Raw genomic sequence first — 21,984 nt, forward strand, 5'->3', positions numbered from 1 at the left:
CAAGTTTTTCTTGGTCATTTCAGAATGGAAACATTATCTCTCTATTTCTTTATTGAGAGGTAAAAGGAAACCTGATTTTACGCCTTGAACCAGAACCTTTGCCTACTGTGACTGATCCGATCCAAGATGAAGAACTGGACCTCTCAATGGAACAAGAAAATTTAGCAGAAACTGAAAACATTCCAGTGACAGAAGCCGAAATAATATGTTCTAGTGAAGCAGACGGTAAACACTCCTGGGCTGAATATTACAATATTTCATAGGAAAAAATGCTAGTAATTTGCCAGTAGGAAAGTCTGGTCTAATTTTTGTGCAAACAAATAACTAATACTGATGGGAGTGACGGAAGAAGGAAACCATGTTTTTAGATTTCCATCATTAACGATCCTTTTCATGTATGTGGGAGGAAAGTCATTTTGTTCACATGTACAGAGGTTATTAGATTATTTAAGTTAGATACCCAACTCTAAGTTCATTTGAAAACTCAGCATTATTTTTAGACTTTCATCAAGTCACCACAGAGTTTCTACTCTGTTAATAGGAAAAAACTAGTAAATAGTTCGTGTATCATGATGAGCAGCACAAATTTCAGCCTCTCTTCTAAACTTCCCCTCTGTCTCCACCATTCTTAACTTTGTCACTTGGCTGTCTCACAGTTACTTAAAACTCCCTGTCTGATGATAAATCTATCCTCCCTTGTCTACTGAAACGTTGTCTTCCTCAACGTTAGTGAATGGTCCCACAGTCTGTGGTTATCTAAGCCAGCCCGGTGCGACTTACGTGTAACACTGCCCCCCTTACTTCACATCTCTTTAGAGACCAAGTTCTCTTTATTTTGATCTCTTTTTTCCCTCCATACCTTTGTTCAAAACCACTCAAGCTTTCTTATCATCTTTATCCCACACTGGTTAGGTAGCCCTTCGGCGTTCCAACTTTATGTGGGTCCCCTGTTAGATTGCTGGGTGAGACTCTTATTAAGTTGTAGGCTCTATCCCTGTCCCCTGTGCCCACACTGCCCTCTGAACAGTACGGTGACTGTGGTGTCTCATAAACATGAGAAGATGGGTTCAGGGCTCACTTGCCTTCCAGAATTCCTGCTTACACTTCATTTCTGGCCACTGCAGAATCTTTGATTTTCTTACCAGATCAGCCGTGCCTTGAGGAAGATATTTTTACTGTTTCATCCAGCTCTTTCAGTTTTTTAATTGGGAGTACTATTCAGATCTCTAGTTTGTCAGAATTGTAATTCTTGCCGTATCCAAAGGAACACTTACTTTTCAGCTTCTGCAGTTCCCATTTGGAATTGCTCGCTTGATGTTGCCAACTCTCTTGATTTTTCGAAAGCATCTAGGAATCTCATTGGTTTAAAAATCCTTATTTTTAAATATTGGCCACAGATTTAATTTCTTAAATATGAGTGAATCACAAACTAATGGTGAGTAAAAGCAGCCAGACAGAAAAGAATACCTAAGTATAATTCTATATTTATACGAAGTTAAAGTAAACAGAACTAATCTGGTTTCAAGGTTAGAACAGTGGTTATCTTTAGGGGTGTCTTGACTGGGAAGGAGTATGAAGGAGCCTTATAGGTGTTGGTAATGTTCTACATCATGATCTGGATTGTATTACGTAGATATATATAAAATGTTTTCAGCTGTACACTTGGGTTTTGTGTACTTTATTGTTTGTAAGTTAAAATTAGAACTTTTTTTAATGTTTTTATTTATTTTTGAGGGAGAGAGAGAGAGAGAGAGAGACAGAGCGAGCGGGGGAGAGGCAGAGAAAGAGAGGGAGACACAGAATCCACAGCAGGCTCCAGGCTCTGAGCTGTCAGCACGGAGCCCGATGCGGGGCTCGAACTCACAGACCATGAGATCATGACCTGAGCCGAAGTCAGATGCTCAACCGACTGAGCCACCCAGGCGTCCCATATTATAACATTTTTTTAAAACTATGTCAGACAAAACCATAGTTTGCCAGTTTTTGACTTCAGTAGATTGCTTTAATTTTATTCCTTGATTAAGCCAGAGAACTATGTATTTGCAACACAGTTCTGTCCCCTTAGAGAGTTGTTTTTACTATACTGAGTTTTGGTGTTGTCCTGTTAACCCATATGGAAGGATGTTTGGGGAAATAAGAATCTTGTTTTTGACTGAAGGGATCTCTTTATGAAGGTAGTTGAGCGAAATTTTCCCGATCGTACCGGGGATAATTTGGGAGCACCTGATTGTCTTTTAAGGTTCTAGCTAGTTCTCTTTTCCTCTGTAGCCTACTAGGAAGTACAGGGCCTGGGCAGCTTTTTGGCTCAGGTGGTTGAATGTCCAGCTCTTGATTTTGGCTTAGGTCATAATCACAGGGTCATGGGATCGAGCCTTATGTCGTCAGCTCTGCGCCGAGCGTCCCATATTTGGGTCTCGTCTCTAGAATAGAGTATAAAACCTTATAGAACATATTTTGAATGCTAATCGTCCACAAGTTAATTAAACAGTATGCATTCTGTCATCGTTTAGCAAACAGAAAAACATCTTCCTGAAAACATTTTTAAGTTTGAAATTTGTGTTGCATGCATATTGTTGGAAAATAGTCGAATTTTGGTGTCTTTGTTTGAATTTAAATTGAAAATTCTTCCTGGTTATAAAATTGTGATGGGGGCCAAATAACATTGTATATGCTGCTAATTTATAAATGTAGAGAATAATAAAGTGCTTTTATTATAACTAGTGAGTGTGGCAGGTACTAAGTATAATGGTAGAATAATTTGCTTGGTATATAACAGATGCTGAATAAGTGTTTTTCTTTTCTTTTAGCTTCCTTATCAATGAAGACCCACCAGGTTCCTTCAAAAATTCTTTTTAAAAAACTATTAAATAAGATCCGAAGCCAAAAATCTCTCTGGACGATTCAGTCCACGTCTGAAGACGAAAACGAAGTGATTACCACTGCTAGTGAGACTGAGAATAAAGCCCCAACAGTCGAATCAGGAGCAATTGCTGACGAAGATAGAACATTATCCTCTGGGCAGGAACAAGGTGATTCTCTCCAAGAGTCTGATTTTGTAGCACACAGACCCTTTTTAAGTTGTTCAAAAATATGATACCTGAAAAATCAAAGAATAATTGGTCAAAGGAAGAAAATGCTTTAAAGCCCATGATGCTGCTACTTCAAGGCAGTAACTGTTAAAAACCTTAGTGAATCTCCTTCCATACACACTAACATGGTAGTATTGTTTATATATGGTTGACCCTGGCACAGAACACGTTTGAACTACGTGGGCCCAATTATGTGTGGATTTTTCCATAAACATATTAGAAGATTTTTTTGGTGATGACGATGATTTGAAAAAACTCACATACGAACCGTGTAGCCTAAAAGTACAGAAAAAATTTAAAAGTTAGGTATTTAAGAATATAGTATCTAGGGGCACCTGGGTGGGTCAGTCAGTTAAGCGTCCAGCTATTGATTTCTGTTCAAGTCATGATCTCACGGTTTGTGGGATCAAGCCCCGTGTTGGGCTCTGTGCCAACAGCACAAAGCCTGTTTGGGATTCTTTCTCTCTGCCCCTCCCCAGCTCATGGTCTCTCACTTTCTCAAAATGAATAAACTTAAAAAAAAAAAAAAAAAGAATACAGTATGTAATATCTATAATATACAAAATATGTGTTAGCTGACGGTATTATTGGTAAGACACCCGGCCATCAGTAGGCTATTAGTAGTTAAGTTTTGGGGGAGTCGGGGCACCTGGGTGGCTCTGTCAGCTCAGCATCTGATTTAGGCTCAGGTCATAATCTCACGGTTTGTGGGTTTGAGCCCCACATCAGGCTCTGTGCTGACAGCTCAGAGCCTAGAGCCTGCTTTGGATTCTGCGTGTCCTTCTCTCTGCCACTCCCCTGCTTATACTGTGTGTGTGTGTGTGTGTGTGTGTGTGTGTGTGTGTGTGTGCGTGTGTGTGCGTGTGTGTGTGTGTCTGTCTCTCTCTCTCTCTCAAAAATAAATAAACATAAAATTTTTTTTAAAGTTTTGGGGGAGTCAGAAGTTATAAGTGGGGGTTTGGCTTCTAACTGTGGTGGTGTTCAAGGGTCAGCTGTCTATTTTAGGTCCAGAAATTGAACCAAAATTAACCGGCTTGCTAAGGTTAAAATATTTAGCGTATTTCTAATTTTTCTTGTTATTTTTTGTGCTGTAGAGAGCATCCTTTTAGCAGTCTTTGCCCACATCTTTATTTCCTTAGGGACAACTCTTGAATTCCTGAATCAAAGAATATGAACATGTTAACAGCTTTTGAGTATATTGCATTGCGTGTTTATTTCACATTCCCACCAGAGATTTGGCTTCTTTGTTACTCTTCAAGAATTTAGGGGGTTTTTTGGTAGACAAAATGTTATTTTAAATACATTTCCGGAAGTTACAAAAGTCAAGCACAACAGCGTCTGTACTAACAAATGAATCGTGATGACATAACTCCTCTTTGATTTGTTTTTTTCCTTAGAGCTTTATCTTCTATGTATTTTTTTTTAATGTGATTGGATTTGTATGGAAATATTTTGCTACCAAGCTTCTGAACCAAGTGACTTATAGCTCATGTCTAGATTTTGGATTTTATCCTAAGTACAACAGGAAACCTTCTGGAAATAGTTTCTTCACTTGACCTCTTGACACCACCTTCTCTTGGTCTTCTTACCTTACTGGCTCCTCCTTCATAATTTCCTTTGCTGCTCTTCTCATCTCTACAACCATGAGTCCTTGCCCCCTGAGCTTGTTTCTCAAATCTTTTCACACTCCCTAAACGCCAATGTCATGACTTTATGTTACCATCGTCGAAGTGTGTGTTTCTAGCCTTGACCTCTCCTTGGAACCCCACTCATTTACTTAAATGTCTTATTTGACATCTTCCTGGGTAATCGCCATAAACTTTTCCAAAACTGAACTCTTAATATCCCCTCTAATAACCGCCTGCTTTTCCTACACTGGTCCACATTTCAGTAAGTGGCAATAAAGTTTTCTTGCTGAAGCCAAAAAGCCTGTCCTTCTGGTTCCCTTTTTTATATCGTACAACCAAATCGTCACAGATCCTTTTAGTCTCACTCTCAAAACCTGTCCACAGTGCCACCACTTCTCACCACCTACTGCCCTAGTTTAAGCTAAATTTCTTGTCCAGTGCGGATTCTTGCACTAGCCTGCTAACCGTCTTCTGTCTTCAGATTTTGTACCTTCCTGCTGTGGTGTAATCCCAGAGTCATCCTGTTAAAACACAAATCACCTCATGTCTTTACTCTCGGGGAGGCCCTCCAACAACTACCCAATTCGTGCAGTTAAAACCAACGTGCTTGTAGTGGCATCAAAGCCTTGCATAATCTGCTCACGCACGCACCTCTCTCCCACCACCTCTCTCGCCCTACTTCCTCTTGACTTCCTTTCCAGCCACACCTCCCTCCTGAACCACTCACCATACGCACTGTCTTCCTGGCTGTTCCGTGCACACAGCAGACATGACTCACGTGGTCTTTGCAGATTGCTGGTCTTCTTGGCTGGGATGCTCTTGGATATTTCTGTGCCTTACTCTTCCTTCAGATACTTGCTGAGACCTGGCTTTCTCAGAAAGGCCTTCTCTGTTCACTCTATACAAAATGGCAAGTTACTCCTCTCCCGCATTCCCCTTACCCTTCACTCCCTATCCCCTCTACCCTGCTTTCTCTCTATAGCTGTTACCAGCATCTCCTAGACCATAAATTTACTTTCTTGGCTTATTTGCTTCTTGCCTTGACACTCTGTCCACCCTGCACGTCCTCCAATCCTGGTATAACCTCCATTGAGGGTAGGAACTTGGTTTTGTTCATTGCTGTATCCCCAAGGCTTAGACAAGTGCCTTGTACATAAAAAAATGCTGTTAGTATTTGTTGAAATAATTGAGTAGCTTAAAGCAAGATAGGTAAGTTTGGAAAGTCAGATGTATATATGATATTTAAAACCATGGGAACTCTTTCAGGGGAAAGAATTTGGTGAGAAGAGGACCTAGGAGACCATTTGAGGGACTCCAGCATTTAGCAGATAACTAAAGAAGGGCAGACAGCAAAGCAGTAAAAAGGACTGGCCAACAAAGTACGAGAGAATGTGATTTCGGAATTCAGTAAAAGGGGGATTCATCTTCAGTCAGAACCAAGTTAATTTCTTGAAAGGCCCTGTATGAGTGGGCTTTCTCCAGCTTCATCTTGCTGCTTTCTCCCCCTTGTCTGACTACACCTTATATTCATTCTTAGACATCCCCACATTCTCTACCCAGCTGATTCCTCCTTACCTTTCAGATGTCTGCCTAAGTGTCATTTCCTAAGACAAATCTCATCTGAGCCCCTAGCCCAATTCAGATTCGCTTATGGTACTCTATTATATAATCCTTTATTTCTCTTACATAGCACCTACCAGTTTCTAGTTTTATAATTTTTTCTGAAGATGAAAGGTGAATATGTAATGTTTCTGTCTGCCCACTTGCCTCCTGTCCACCTTTTTAAAATGTGCCACTGTGTCCCCAGCATGCAGCACATAAGTAGGCGCTGAATAAATGAGCGAGTGAGTGAATGAATGAGTGCTTGATGCAGCGTTCCTGGCTCCCCTGATATGATTAGAAAAACTGATTTAACTTCCTTCTCTGCTCTGATTTCATAAATAACCAAAATCCTGATATCTAAGAATGTCAAGGAGGGTACTTGGGTGGCTCAGTCAGTTAAGCGTCTGACTCTGGTTTCAGCTCAGGTCCTGATCTCACAGTTTGTGGGATTGAACCCCTCTTTGGGCTCTGTGCTGGTGGCATAGAGCCTGCTGGAGATTCTTTCTCTCCTCCTCTCTTTGCCTCTTCCCCATTTGCACTCTCTCTCAAAATAAACTTTAAATAAAAATAAAAATGGACTTTCCTTAAGCTTCTCTTTTTTAAACTTTGGTACCTTGCTTATTCTACCCTTTTATGCTTTTCTCTTGTGTTTGGAACTATCAGTACACCTTTTTAACCAGTTCTTCATTTTTTCCTTTTGGTTCACAATTTTCGTCTCCCATCAGTCTTCTTTTATCAGGCTCAAGTTTAATGGATAAAATATGTGGTCATCTGGAACATGGCTGGATCTTAACTAAATAAGACATATAGATGAACCAAAATTGAATTGTTAATCTGAATGCAAGTTGTTTTTTTTTTTGTTTTGTTTTTTGTTTTACTTTGTTCAGATTTAAGCTTGACAGTGATAATACATTCATAATAATGTATCCTTACAGTTGCTGAAAGTGATACTTTAACAGTTGACTCTGGACCACTTAGTAGCGAAGAGAAACCACTTTCATTGGATACAGACTATGAAAAGGAACAAGGTATTTTTATCACATTCTCAGATTAAGCTTGCTTAACATTCTTTGTCTAATACAATTACATATGTGACAAATGAATAAAGAGAATAATACTGGTGTCAAAATTCTAAATTATTGAAACTAATTTTTGTTTTGGGGATTCTCCTAGAAATAAATGAGACTCAGCCCATCACAACTGTAGCTCAGAGTTCGGTTCTACTTCATCCTCAAGAAGAAGCAGCCAGAATTAGAAAGGCAGCAAGGCAGAAACAGGTAATCTGAACTTTTTATTTGTAGAGGTTTCTTTCTTCGGCTAGGTACCATAATTTTGTTTGATCAATGAAATTTGTCTTACTATCTGGCTACTTTTGATACTGTTTCTTCTACCTTGTTAGAAAGGACTTCATCTCTGCTTATAAACTATTCATTTAACCCTTACTACATTGTTTTGTATTTAATACTTTTGTATGTATCTTATTTTCCCTGTAAAACTTACCATTTTTCTTTAAAGACAGAGACTGTCTTTTTTAAAAATTCAATTCATTTTACATCGTTTCTGGTTCAATGCCTTATACATAATAGTAAGTGCTCAATAAGTGTTCATTGAATAAATGAGTCCCTGTCATAATATTAGATACTCAGCTAGGCTTTATAAATCTCAAAAGTTTTTCTGAAATACTCTTTTTCAGAAGAAAAATTGTAAATTCAACCTCCTTAACTATAATTTTGGTCCCATCAGCTTTAATAAAAGATTTTTTTTTTTTTAACACAAATTACCTTGAAGGTGGTTAATTGTTACTAAGCCAGTTTATAGTCATAGTTTTTTATATAAATACAGTTGGGGAGTGAGAATGCTATGAGCCAGTATTTCTTCTCAGATAAGTGTTTTCTAATCAATATTCTAAAGCAATAGTGTCCAATAGAGCTTTCTCTGCTGTGGAAACGTTCCATATGTGTGTCCAGTATGGTACCTGCTACATGGGCTGTTGAGTGCTTGGCATGTGACTGTCGCCACTGCGGAACTGATTTTTAAGTTTTATTTAATTTTAATTCATTTACATTTTAATAGTCACATGTAGCCAGTGTACTTCTAGAGGTACTACTGAAATATAAACGGTCCAAATTCAGTGGCTCCTATGAGTGAGGGAAAGAAAGGAAGGTGAAGACAAGAACTCGGCCGTAGCCACTGCTGCCTGCTCAGGAATAGGTAAAATACCAGATTGAGACATTTTTTATTTTCAAAACCAGATCATTCTTCATTATCTCTAGTGGAAGTGTTCCTCTTGATAAAACTTCACATTCATTCCTTGCTATACTTGTTCAGTAAGTATTTATCTGTTATGTGTGTTCTAGGGACTGTACGAGATGCCCTCTTTAGCAGGCAACCAGTCACACTAGTCCCGTCCTCAAGAAGCTCGAGGTTCCTCTGGCATGTTCTAATTACTTGGATCTGTGTGTGTGTGTTGGTGTGTTGGTGTAATTATTAGAGTTTATGTGTTACCCCTCTGCCATTGTCTTCATCTGTTTCACACCTGACAGAAAAGACACAGAATGTTGCTCATGTTTTATTTGGCCTCTAGTTAACTGCACCCCTTCATGGGTGGGCCTAAGAAATCAAATTATTTGTGAGGCCTTAGTATTTAATTTCTCTAGTCATTTTTCTTACTGAGAACACTGGAAAATTAAAGGTGCGAGCACAGAATTTGGTCGAGCATCATAACAGATAAAACAGTGGCAATAAGAGATAAAACAGTACCACTTTCTTCTCGACAGCTGGTACTCTTGGTGATGAGATTGGTTTCCTTTCAATGTAATGCAGGTAAACTTTTGTTGAGTTTGTCGTTAATAGATCAGTAGTATTTTTGTTACTTAGATCATGGAAATCGAAGAGCAGAAGCAAAAGCAGTTGGAATTACTTGAACAAATTGAACAACAGAAGTTACGATTAGAAACTGATTGCTTCAGGGCTCAGCTGGAAGAAGAAAAAAGAAAAAGAACTCAACAGACTGGGGTAAGATGCAGGAAATCTCATCCCTACATAGATTGTTGAGGGAGAAGAAAATATGAGCAATCTTAGCATTCGGGAAAGTGAAATGCATTTTTAATCTTATTTGGTAATTTTTTTTCTTTTAGTGCTGTGTGTGTGTGTGTGTAGATATAGGTATACTTACACAAACCTGATGGCTTTCACCTTTCAGTTTCTAGAGGGTGCCATCGTATATGACCATGATTTATATGTAACGTGTACATTGAGCTCTTGGGCTTGGCACTAAAGGAGAATGGTGGGTTACTTCAATTCTTCATAATGGAAGTGCCAGTCTTTTGTATGAAAAATAAAGCTATGTGAAAGTTTACAGTCATCGAACTTCAGTTTATGTAAAATACTTTAGTACTTGTTTCTAGATTTCCCTTTCAACTAGTAGCTTTGTCTTTCATTAGGTCAGCACTGCTCCAGCATCACGCGCCGTCAAATCTGATGAAGATAATCACAGGCAGATGATTCGTAACTATCAACATCAGCTTTTACAGCAAAACAGGTATTAGCTAGGGTACGGTTTCTTGTGATAGTGTGTGGCTGCATCTGCAGGATTTATTATTTGGTTTATATGAAGATCTAATCGGGATTCTCTTGGAACTACAACGTAGAGGTTTCTCAGAGGTCAATATGAATGTTGTTCCTTTTTTGTCATAATAGCCAACCCTGAATTGCTGTTGGTTAAATTTAATACTTGGGTAAATTGAACACTTGGGAATATAGGGCATGTTTTCCTCAAGAAAGAACAATGTTTGTTTTTTGTGTTTGTTTTTGGTAGGTTTCACAGACAGTCTGTGGAAATAGCCAGGAAACGATTACTCGAATATCAGACTATGTTAAAAGCAAAGTACCCACCCGTGTTAGCCACTTCGTTGGTATCTGATTCTGTTGTAACAGTACCACCACAGAAATCTGAAAGACCCATTGTTATATCAGAGCATTGGGACCAAGGTCAGAGACCCAAGTTGAGTTCAGATGTTTTAGCCAAGCAGTCTCTGGAGTCAGAGGAACAGCCTAAGCAATTCTCACAGAGTGAAGTACAACAGGGAGACTATAAATTGCCTCATAAAGATTCTCATACACTTTCAAAGCCTTTGTCATATGATAGACCGCTGATATTACATGATCCTAGAGAAATAGCTGAAACGTCTACGGCAACAACTTCTCAAACTTTAGACTCCCAGCAAAGATTCTCAGAGAACAATGAACATATACCCTCTAAGCTAACTGAACATTCTTCATTCCAACCACTGGCAGCTGAGCGTGCTTTTAGTTCTCTGCCTGCTGGAAAAATCCAGGAACCCTTTCCAACCATAAGCAAAAGTACAGTTCCTGTAAGTCCTTCTGTAATCAGCCAAATACAGGATAAGTCTTTGCCATCCTCAGAGAATATCACAGCCCAGCAGGGTAATTTGAAGGCTCTCCAAGAACAGTTAGACAGACAGAAGGAAATTCTTCGGTCAAGACAGGAAGCTCAAGAACAATTGCTTTTGCACAAACGAAAAGAATTGGAAGGACAAACTGGCCTCTCGATATCCCTTCCATTAGTACCTCTGGATTCATTTGCTACACTGCCTTCTGCCAGAGCTGACTCAGGGAGAATCCAGGAATCTTTTCCAATCAGAGATGATACTGCAGTTTCCTCAGGCCATCTTGGGGTCCCACGACTTCAGGATAGGCTTTTGAGTTTTTCACAGCCTGTCTTATCACAGCAAGATAATTTTAAATTTCTCCAAGAACAGTTAAATATTCAGAGGGACAGCCAACAGGCTAGGCGAGAAGCCCAGGAAGTATTATGTGTACACAAACAGAGTGAAGTGGATGGAAGAATATGGTCTGAACAGACTGAACCCCCCTCTCTCCCATCTCAGGTGGCTCAGCATACATTGGCTTTGCAACCTTCTGCCAGCACTCATTCTGGAAAAATACAGGAGCAGTATTCATCTGAGAGTGAGAAGGGACTTCTCTCAAGCCAGCCTGAAATCCAGCAATCTTGGGATGGGTCTTTGAGTTTCCTACAGCAGTTCCTACCTTTGCATGATAGTATGAAGCTGCTCCCAGAACAGCCGACGGCACAGAAGGGCGCTCTTCAGGCGAGGCCTGAAGCCCAGGCGGAGTTGCTTTTGCAGAGACCAAGGGATTTGGGAGACAGTACGTCTGGGCAGATGAGTTCTTTATTCCCACCAGTGGTTGCTCAGTGTTCAGTTGCTTCACAACCTTCTGCTAAAGCTGAGCCTAGAAGAATTTCTTTATCTGAGAAGGAGAGTACCGTTCCTTCAAGTGACTTGGTACTCCCAGCATTTCAGGACCAGCCTCGTAGTTTGCCACAGTGGGAAAATTTGACAGCACGTCAAGAACAGTTACACGTGCAGAGGGTGATACTTGGTGCTAAACAAGAAACCCAGGAATTTGTACACAAACAAAGTGAATTAGAAACAACGGTTTCTTCTGAACAGACTGGCACCTCTTTATCCCTGTCCCAGGTAGCGGAGTCTGAAAGAGTCCGAGAGTTTATGTCAGTCCAGAGTGATAGTACAGTTCCTGTAAGCCATTCTAAGATCCCTAGAGTTCAGGAAAGACTTCTGAGGTTTCCACAACATATACTACCTCTACAGGATGATTTGGAGGAACACCACAAATGGCTAGGCCCAGGGAAGGAGGCCCTTCATTTTAGCCAGAAAACCCAAGGGAATCTATCTTCTGAACAGACCGACTCCTCATTCCTGCCCCAGTTAGGACAGCCTTCATTTACCTCATTACCTTCTGCTGAATCTGGTACAACCCAGGAAGCCCTTTCAACAGAGAGTGATACTAAAATTCTTTCAAGCCGTTCTCGGATCCCACAGTTGCAGGATAGGCTTTTGAGGATATCACAACTTATCCAGCCTCAACAAGATAATTTGAAGGCTCTTGGAGAAAGGTTAGCTATACAGAGAGAAGCTATCATTCAATCTAGACAGGAAGCTCAGGAAGAATTACTTTTGCATAAACAGAGTGAGTGGAAGGAAAGAATATCTCCTGAACAGGTTGGCGCCTCTTCCTTCCCCCCAGTTGCACAGCATTCATTTGCTTCATTACCCCTTAGTGAATCTCGAAGAGTCCAGGAACCTTGTTCAGCTAAGAGTGATAATTTGGAGATACCAAGATTGCCTGACAGGCTTTTAGATTTATCACAACCTGTTTTAACCCAGCCAGATCACCTGATTGCACTTCAACAAGAACACTTGTCTGCACACGGAAATCCCCTTCCGTGCAGCAAGAAAACCCAGAAAGAATTGGTTTTGCCCAGACAGTATAAATTTGAGGAAAAGTTACCTGCTGAGCATTTTATCCAACCTCACCAGGGTGATTTGAAGGCACTTCAGCAGCAGTTAGATATACAGAGGAGATCCATTCGATCTAGACAGGAAGTCCAAGAAGAATTACTTTTGCAAAGACTAAGTAAACTGGAGAAAAAGGTCTCATCTGAGCAGACTGGCTCTTCACCCTTATCCCAGGTAGCACCGCCTGTTGCTGATTGTGAAAGAATCCAAAAGCCTTTTGTACCCAGATGTAACAGTACTGTTCCTGTAAGTCACCCTGAAATCTCAACATCACAGGACAGACCTTCGAGTTTATCACAGCCCGTTCTGCCTCAGCAAGACATTTTGACAGCACAGTTGGACTTACAAAGGGAAGTGGTGCTTTCTAATGAGAAAGTCCAGGAAGAACTTCTATTAAACAAACACACACAGTGGATTGAAAGTGAGTCTTCTGAGCATGCTCTTCCCTCTTTGTTTTCAGCTCACAAAAGAGAGCATTCATTTATTCCGCTGCCTTTTGCTGAAGTTAAATCTAAAAACAGTTGTGGATTGTATTCCTCTAAGAATGAACATGCAGCTCCCTCCAGCAATTCTGTGATCCCCAGATTTCAAGATAGGCTTTTGAGTTTTTCACCACCTGTCTTAACTCGGCAAAATAACCTGGAATTTCAGAAGCAGTTGGATCTACAAAAGCAAGTTCTGCATCACAGCCAAAAAGCCCAAGAAGAGTTGCTTGTACAGAGACAGACGACACTGCAGCAGCAGATACAGAAACATCAAGAGACTTTGAAGGATTTCTTTAAATACAGTCAGGTATGTAATTAAACTTGAATGCCTAGAAATTAAATAATGGACGTAACCCAACTCAGACAAGCTAAATGTTTTTTAATCTCAGGCCTGAATAAGTTCTTAGTTATTGAGAATAAGTGGTTTGACCTTAACTGCTTTATTTTTCTACCTTAAACAATGTGGAAATTAAAAAGTAAGAATTGATCCACCGTGCATGGTGTTTCGGAGGTTAATAGTTACTGGAATCCCAACTGATTTCGGCCAGTAGTTTGACATAGCCAAGTACAAACACCATTAAAAATGTAGATTGTCATTTGAAGTTTTATCATAAAGGGTTTTGAGCTTACCAAAAGGTTAAATTGCAGAATAGCAGAATTTCTTTTATGCAGATAGCAAGTCTTGTGCTTTCTGTATAGCACTTTGTGGACAATTGTATATGAATCAAAATTAGTACCATCTTTTTCCTTAAGTGATCATATTACCGCATGATTTTAGGGCTGATGGACAGTTAGAACTGCTGCCTGTTACTGAATTAGAGGGCAGACTCTACCACGGTCACGTAGACATCCATGTTCTCAGTAGGGGAGACAGGAGTATATTCTGAGTGTGAAGGTGTCTATTTTATTTTAAAAGGTTACTTCCTAAATCTATGGTTTAGTCTAAATAGAATTCCTTAAATCCTTTGATGTTCAAAGGAAGCTTGAGTTGAGTTCATGAGTTCATGAGTACTTGAGTTCTAGGGATTTACTGGTCTTTTTAAGGAAAAGTAATGGGGAAAGAAAAGCAGGGGGGAGTACTCAAGTAGAATGTCTTATGAAAGATACAGTGGAAGCTGAGTTTTAAGTCCAACATTGTACTTTTCAATGGAATATGGTTTCTGTATAAGAAGCATTTCTCATCTTTTTTAATGTACAAAGCTGTAACAGTGTGAGTGATGGAATTATTTATTTGCTTGAGGTTCTAATTTAAGAAGGGCAGTACACATCTGATGAATTCTTCACATGATCTCTCATCTTGTGTCATCCCCACCCTCAATTGTCCACTTTTTCAGATAAGTCAGCCCACAGTTGGAAATGACATGCAAAGTCAGAAGCTCAGAGAGTGGCTTCCTCTTCCCCAAGACCTAGCAGGAGATGATCAGGAAAACATTAGGCCTGTTACTAGGAGCAACTGCGATGACAATCAGCTGCTTTCAGAAAGTAGTGCCCAGCAAAGTGGTAAGATAATTGCATTTTATTGTTAACTGTCTGCTGGCTACTCTTTGCTTTCACCTCCCGCAACCCTCTGGCTGAAGAAAAGTTTGTCGTATGTTAACAGATCTGTACTAGGCCTAACTTTGTCTCTGACTTGATAGGCAAGCATCTGGACAAAGAACTGGGCAGGAGATCCTCCAAGCCGCCTGTAGCAAAAGTTAAATGTGGATTGGATTTGAACCAACACGAACTTAGTGCTATACAAGAGGTAGAATCACCAGCAAGTGGCAGAACTTCTATACTAGGTAAACATACGGTTTGATAAAATAGGGTTTTGTTTTTAATTTTTTTAACATTTATTTAATTTTGGGAGAGGGAACTAGCACTAGTGGGGCAGGGGCAGAGAAAGAGAGACAGAGGATCTGAAGCAGGCCCTGTGCTGTGAGTGGAGAGCCCAATGAAGGGCTCGAACCCACGAACCGTGAGATCATGACCTGAACCAAGAGTCCGAAGGCTTAATCGACTGAGCCACCCAGGCGCCCCAATAAAATGTGATTTGTTTAATAGTTTGCCGGTTTTCTACATTTTTTTCAGGATGCTAAATTTTTGTTTTGAAGAAACAGACTGCGAATACTCATGAAAGAAAAAAAATGGGTTTACATAAACAGTATTTAAAATTTGGACTTAAAGAAATGTGGCATTAGGGAACTAATTTCTTCTTGTGTATGGTGAAAACCTATTTACTGTATTCCCTATGCTTCCTTTTGTATCTGCCTTCTAAACCTGTTTCTTTAGGAGTAACTCTTTTTTTCTCTTCTTCTTTGCTGCTTTTCTACTTCAATACCTTCACTGCTCTTTTCGTGTATCTTTTGAGGATAATTATTATGCTTAAAATTCTGGCTTTATGAACAGTTATAAGCAGGTATAGTTCTTCTCTCTACTTCTTCCTAGATGCAGTGATCTGGAAAATTCCTCCCTGCGATCTTTAGTAAATAGCCCTGTTTGAGTTCATAATGATTTTTAGATTTCAGACTCAAGCAAATAATTGATCGAGTTTATCCAAGCAGATCCTTGTGTCGATCTCTCCGACACGCAGTAACCCATCACCACTTCTCAGTTCTTGTTCCGCTCTGGCACCTGCCTGTTTCCCTGCCCACTGCCACTCACTTCATGCAGACTCCTGAGTGGCTGCTACAGCTTCCAGTGTTCCCTGTTTCCAGTCTAGCTTTACTCTCATTTTCCCATGGTATATCCAGAGTAGTCTCCCTCTGCATCTCCGTGTTTGAAACTCTTCACCGGGTTTCCCTTCGAGTCGAGGAGTAAGTCTAAATTAAGTCAAAGTCCCTACTGTCACCTGCAGGCCCTTCGTGATCTCGCCCCTTCCTTCAGGGTGGGGTTCACTGGTTCTTCCCTGTAAATTTGTCCTGAGCTATCAAGTGTCCCGCCCCCTGCCTTTGGGAGCTTTTATCCTAGCCTTTATCACACTTCTTTGGGAAATACTTCTAGTCAGAATACGACAGGCACACAGTTTAAAAAGGCAAATAGCGCTAAAAGGTTATAACATGAAACAGCATGTTTTCCTGCCCCTACCCACCCTTCACCCCTTAACTTTACCAGAGACAGCCACTTTTCAAGTCATTTATGTTTCTTCTTATATTTACCACTATCCTTGACAATACATTTCAGGAAAAATCCACCTAAGTTACTATCATGCTAACGTGTTAAGTTTTGTTCACTGTTCAGTTAGTGTGCTATATTTCCTTTTTTGTAAAATTTCTTTTTTTTTTTTTTTGATGTTTATTTTTGAGAGAGAAACAGAGTGTGAGTGGGGGAGGGACAGAGAGAGCCGGAGACACAGAATCCAAAGCACGCTCCAGGCTCCGAGCTGTCAGCACAAGAGTCTGACATGGGGCTCAAACTCACAAATGGCGAGATCGTGACCTGAGCTGAAGTTGGATGTTCAACCAATTGAGCCACCCAGGCACCCCCTAAAACTTCTTTTTCTATAGTAAATTGTCATTTTTTATTTGCTTAAAGTTTCTGTTGAATATCTGTCTTCTTACACTAATACTTCTGTTAAATACCTCTAATGTAAGGGAAGATCACACTATTTTCTCTGTGAAACACCTAGTTGGAAGTTGGAGGACAGCTGTTCTGCATTGTTAATAAGGGTGTTAGCGCTTCCAGAAGGGACAAAAACTGCTTCTTGGAAAGGTACCAAACCACAGTTGTACAGAAAAAGATAAGCAGTACGTCTGTAGTTACTAAAATTTCATGGAGGTAGGAGGCAATTAGAGCAAGAAATAATGACTACAAAGACTGATGATAAAAGTGATGTTGAGAAACACTGATCTATATTGATCCTCTAATTTTCTTCTCTATAGTTCATTTCTTTTGGTTTTACTTTCTGGAAGAATTGCCTCAGTGTATTTCTCACTTACGAATTTTTATTTTGACAATCACATTGCACTTTCTAAAAGCTTACTCTTCCTGTCTTTTTCCTTTTTCATAGCATCCTGCTGTTGTGTCACCAATGCAATTAACTACTTTGAATATATATATATATATATACATATAGTGTTTTGTTTGTTTGGGTTCCTGTATTTTCTCTGTCCAAATTCTTTTGTTCCTTTTTTGTTGTTTCTGATTTTTTTAGAGGCTTTTCTCTAATATCTTGCATATTTGAGTGGGATGCTCATGGCTAATTAGAAATTCTGGGGGCGCCTGGGTGGCTCAGTTGGTAAGCGTCCGACTTCAGCTCCTGTCATGATCTCACGGTTTGTGGGTTCGAGCCCCACACCAGGCTCTGTGCTGACAGCTTGCTCAGAGCCTGGAGCCTGCTTTGGATTCTGTGTCTCCTTCTCCCTCTGCTCCTTCTCTGCTGGGACTTTGTCTCTTTGTCTCGAAAATAAATAAATGTTAAAAAAAAAAATAAAAGAAATTGTGCAGTTGGCGGCCCTGTTTCCTGCTGGACTTCATTAGAAAAGGTGGTTTCTCATCAGGCACCCTCAATTTAGCATCTGTGGTTCTTTCCTTGAGGCAGTATGGAGTTTAGTTTCTTCAAGGAAAGATCTGCCAAGCTTGATACAAGTCTGGCTGTTGCTGTTATGGAGCCAGACCTGGGGGGAATCTGCATTGAGGATGCAGACTTTACTACCCCTGACTTCCTTTTGGCACTCTTACTTCCTCCCACCCTTGTTTTCTTTCAGTGCTGAGCCCCCCTGAGTTTAGAGTGTACTGGATTCAGTTTCTCCAGAGCATAAATCGTTAGTCTCCTCTGGGGATAAATGTAGGCGGTGGGATGGGTCTGTTCGAAGTACATATTTTTAAACATTGTCCCTGTCTTCAGTTCCCTGGTGCACACTTTCCTTATGTAATATTCGGTGCCTTTAACTGCCAAGTTTTTCTAAGGTGGTGCACAGTAGATTAGCTTCTACTTTTGGGTATCTCCCATGCCTCTATTCCCTTACTTGTTCATTATTATATTTGTATCAAAGTATAATATTCAGAGAATTGCACAAATCATAAGGGTTTATTTCAGTGATTATCGCTGTAATAGCCATCCCCATGTAGCCACCACTCGGGTCAAGAACTAGAGTGTTACAGAACTCCGTAGACTGTCCTCTCGCGTCCTCCCAACTATGGCCTCTCAGTTCTCTCCAGAGCAAACCTCTGTCTTGATGTCATACCACAGATTAGCCATGGTTATTTTGACTTTATGCTATCAACACATACGTTAGAATACTATCAGTGGTTAGTGAATTCTCCAGGAACTTGATCCTGTGATTGGTCAATACTGAAGTATTATCTGGTATTTGAACTAGGAGCAGCCTTAAAGTTAGGGAAATGGAAGTGAAGTAATTTAAAGGCCTGTGTGAAAAACTTAAGCGGTTATTATTTCCTTGCTACATACATCAGGTGTGTAAAATTTCAGATTTTTATCTGTAATCTCTATTGCCTTTTTTGTTTGTTTTGGGGGTTTCTTTTAATTTTAATTTTTAATTTTTTTTAAGTTTATTTATTTATTTTGAGAGAGAGATGGCACAGGGGAGGGGCAGAGAGAGAGGGAGACAGAGAATCCCAAGCAGGCTGCATGCTGTCAGCACAGAGCCCGACACAAGGCTTGAACTCCTGAACCATGAGATCGTGACCCGAGCCAAAACCAAGAGTCAGGCACTTAACGAACTGAGCCACCCAGGCGCCCCTAAATTGCCATTTTTGTTTTAACTAACTGTGGAAATGTAATGAGTCCATCTTTTTTTTTTCCTTGCAGATTCTTGTCAAGACAGGGATCCCCTGAGGGTCTCAATAAGCCGAGAACAAAGTTTCTTTGGGAGCCCACTGGACTGTGAACCATTTGGTTGTCTTTACCCGGTTGCCCAGGAGAACGTCTGTGGTGCTAACTCCAGTGAAGCAGGTGAGAGACCAGTGGAATTCCTGTGCACAGAGATATTTATTGTAGTGTAATTTATAATGACAAGTGGTAGATAACTTTAATGACGGTTGGGAATAGAATCCTTATGGTGCATTCGTAATGTGCAGTTCTGTGTACTTGTTAAATAAAGGGGGTAAAACCTGTCTTTATGGTGTAAAAATTGTATGGAATTATCATCACCAAAGTGTTGGTACAGGTTTACCTTTGTTGGAGGCCAGGTTTCACTTTCTATTTTATATGCTTATGTATTGTAGGGTTGTTTGTTTTGTTTTGTTTTACAAAAAACATGTACTATTTACACAAAAAGTTGAATGAAGGAAGTGGAGTTTATTTAGAGAATGGTAATTTTGCTTTTAAATTGTTTCACTAAATAAATGCTGATGGGAAGCATATGAGGATATAAAGTTTTCACAGTTGGCAACCTCTGCAAATTTTGTTTAAGCTTATTTGTAACAATCCACATTTAACTTAATACTGTTAAATATTATCTTTAAAAAATTCTGTGGTATTCTAAATGACGTGCTTTATGTTCACTTTTAAATATTTGGAAAATAGAGTTGCAAGGGAAAAATTTTAAAGTACTTAATCCTGCCACCAAAACACAACCAGATTAATTTCTTCACTTATGAATTTCTGTTTTATAGGTATAATATTGCTTGCCCTACAAAGCATAGTTCCAGTGCTGCTTCATTAGTGCCAATACTTTTCAGCAGTTACCTTTTCCAAGCAGATTTCTTTTAATTTTAGCCATCACTGTAGTTTAATAGAATGAGAGATGAGAGAGAGCCATTCTCTTTTTGAGGGTTTATAGAGCATTTTACATCTCTTTTTAATTGGAGATTGAAATAGCTGCAAAGGATATAATTTCCAGTGAATTAGAGTTTTTGATATTTTATTTATTTATTTACTTTTTTAAAAAATGTATTTACTTATTTTTGAGAGAGACAGAGACAGCACAACTGGGGAAGGGGCAGAGAAAGAGGGGGAGAGAGAAATCCAAGCAGGCTCCGTGCTGTCAGCTTAGGGCCCCATGTGGGGCTTGAACTCACAAAACGTGAGATCATGACCTGAGCCAAAACTGACAGTTGGATGCTCAACCAACTGAGCCACCAAGGTGCCCTGAGTTTTTGACATTTTAAAATGAAACTGTTACCATTCTTCTAAATTTAGCCAAAGAATACTTGTATTTCCTTTTTATTCTACCCGCAAGCATCCTCCAGCCAAAGAGGACCAGGAACATAGCCATAGTTGAACAAAGTGGAATGTTCTGACTTGTTGCAGTGAGGTAGAATGCCCAGCACAGGGAGCTGTGAGGTGTTTCAGGACAGGTATTAGAAAGGACTTACCGTAAGATTCGGGCCTGTATTTGGTGATCTGGGGGAGGCTTTAAGGAAATGGGCCTTGCTTATGAGTATTGGATGTTATCAAGAAGCAGGGGCAATTCCACTATTGGGTACCATAAAAACTTATCCAGGAGGTAGGAATGATGGTGCAAAGCTTATGAAAACTACACTTAGTAAAGAAGCAGCAGTTACTCAGATAAAAAAAGGCAAGAAAGAAAACACCAAAGTGCAGTAAGTGGTTGCTTGTGAATGGTAGGAAAAGGAAGAATTTTATTTCTTCATAACTTTTGAAATCGTAACGAGCATCTATTGCCTTTATTATAAATTATCCAAGGTTTTTCGTTTTGAGAGAGAGAGAACGCGCGGGAGAGGCAGAGAGAAAGGGAGAGAGAGAGAATCCCAAGCAGGATCCACAATGTCACTGTAGAGCCCGACACGGGAGCTCTAACCCATGAACAGTGAGATTGTGACCTGAGCCGAAATCCAGAGTCAAAGTTAAGACTCTTAAGCCAAAACGCTTAACCAACTGAGTCACCCAGACAGCCCTCTAAGTTATCATTCTTAACTATGTCTGACAGATTAAACATATATAAAAATTACACTTTCTGTCTCAATAATTCAGGCCATGGCAAAGAGATGCTTGATCATTTTTATGGTTTGGATAATACTCATGGTTTTGTTTATGTTTAGACATGCATACCAGTGGCCTGATTTTTGTCTTGATCCATCATAGTCACAGAATGGCCTTTTCTGTTGGTACCGTGAAATTCCTCGTGTTTAACAGAACACCAAGGCCTCAGTGATAGTGCTGGGTCAGCTCCTGGCTCTCAGGGACTGCTTTTCTCTTATAATCATCCCTGGATTCAGATCTTTTCTGTCTTAGAAAAGAACGTCCTAGCTTTCTACTTCTTCTCTGTTCCCTCCCTTCCTCTTTATCCAGGTCTTCATCACCTTGCCTTAATTTCTTAGTAGGTTAAGTGGGATCACTAACTTCAAGCTCTGTAGCCTTTGCTTTTGTAGGAAAGCAGGAAATGGGGCTTTGCTTCTGAAGGAGAGCAGGAAATTCTTGGGTAGCATGGGAAGATTACTCTGCTTAAGGCATTACTCTGCTTTGGTGATGCTACTTCCCTTTTTGAGTAATCTCATCATGGGCCCCTTCTATCGGGGACAAACCAGTGACCCTTTTTTCTCTGCCAACTGCCATCGGGGACCTGTCCATTGAATTCTTCAACATCGTTAATTACTCTGACCTTGTTCCTTTCTCATTTTTATTTTTCACCTCTTACCAGTACCCAAATCATCCCTCTGGGAGAGTCTTCTTGGTATCCGTGTAGAGTTGTGATTATGAATTGAAAAACTGCAGATTAATTTCCTATCTCCCAGCTAGCTTTTGAAATGAGCTGCCTAAGAAAAAAATAACAACTTACCCTGCAATTCACCATTTCTTAGTGTCTTTACTGAAAATTGTAGTGTGTATTGAAGAAACCGAGTAACAGTTTATTGGTTAGAACAGTTAGGTCACAATGATATATTTTTTAATGAACTAGAAGAGAATAAAAAAGTG

General features: G+C 39.9%; 1 protein-coding gene across 10 annotated transcripts in view; it reads left to right on the forward strand.

Moving 5' to 3' along the window:
- CEP295 (centrosomal protein 295) overlaps positions 1-21,984 on the forward strand; it is a 55,211-nt gene that overhangs the window by 24,154 nt on the left and 9,073 nt on the right. For 9 of the 10 annotated variants that reach the window (XM_060605343.3, XM_060605338.3, XM_060605337.3 and 6 more), the window contains 10 exons: positions 58-225; positions 2,808-3,029; positions 7,255-7,347; positions 7,493-7,596; positions 9,197-9,334; positions 9,763-9,860; positions 10,137-13,473; positions 14,501-14,666; positions 14,804-14,947; positions 18,916-19,059. In XM_060605343.3, coding sequence (XP_060461326.3) covers positions 58-225; positions 2,808-3,029; positions 7,255-7,347; positions 7,493-7,596; positions 9,197-9,334; positions 9,763-9,860; positions 10,137-13,473; positions 14,501-14,666; positions 14,804-14,947; positions 18,916-19,059 — 4,614 coding nt within the window. The remainder of the gene's footprint in view (positions 1-57; positions 226-2,807; positions 3,030-7,254; positions 7,348-7,492; positions 7,597-9,196; positions 9,335-9,762; positions 9,861-10,136; positions 13,474-14,500; positions 14,667-14,803; positions 14,948-18,915; positions 19,060-21,984) is intronic. The other variant, XM_060605347.3, reaches the window with a different exon arrangement.

The sequence above is a fragment of the Panthera onca genome, chromosome D1, assembly GCF_046562875.1.
Source record: "Panthera onca isolate mPanOnc1 chromosome D1, mPanOnc1 haplotype 2, whole genome shotgun sequence".
NCBI lineage: Eukaryota > Metazoa > Chordata > Mammalia > Carnivora > Felidae > Panthera > Panthera onca.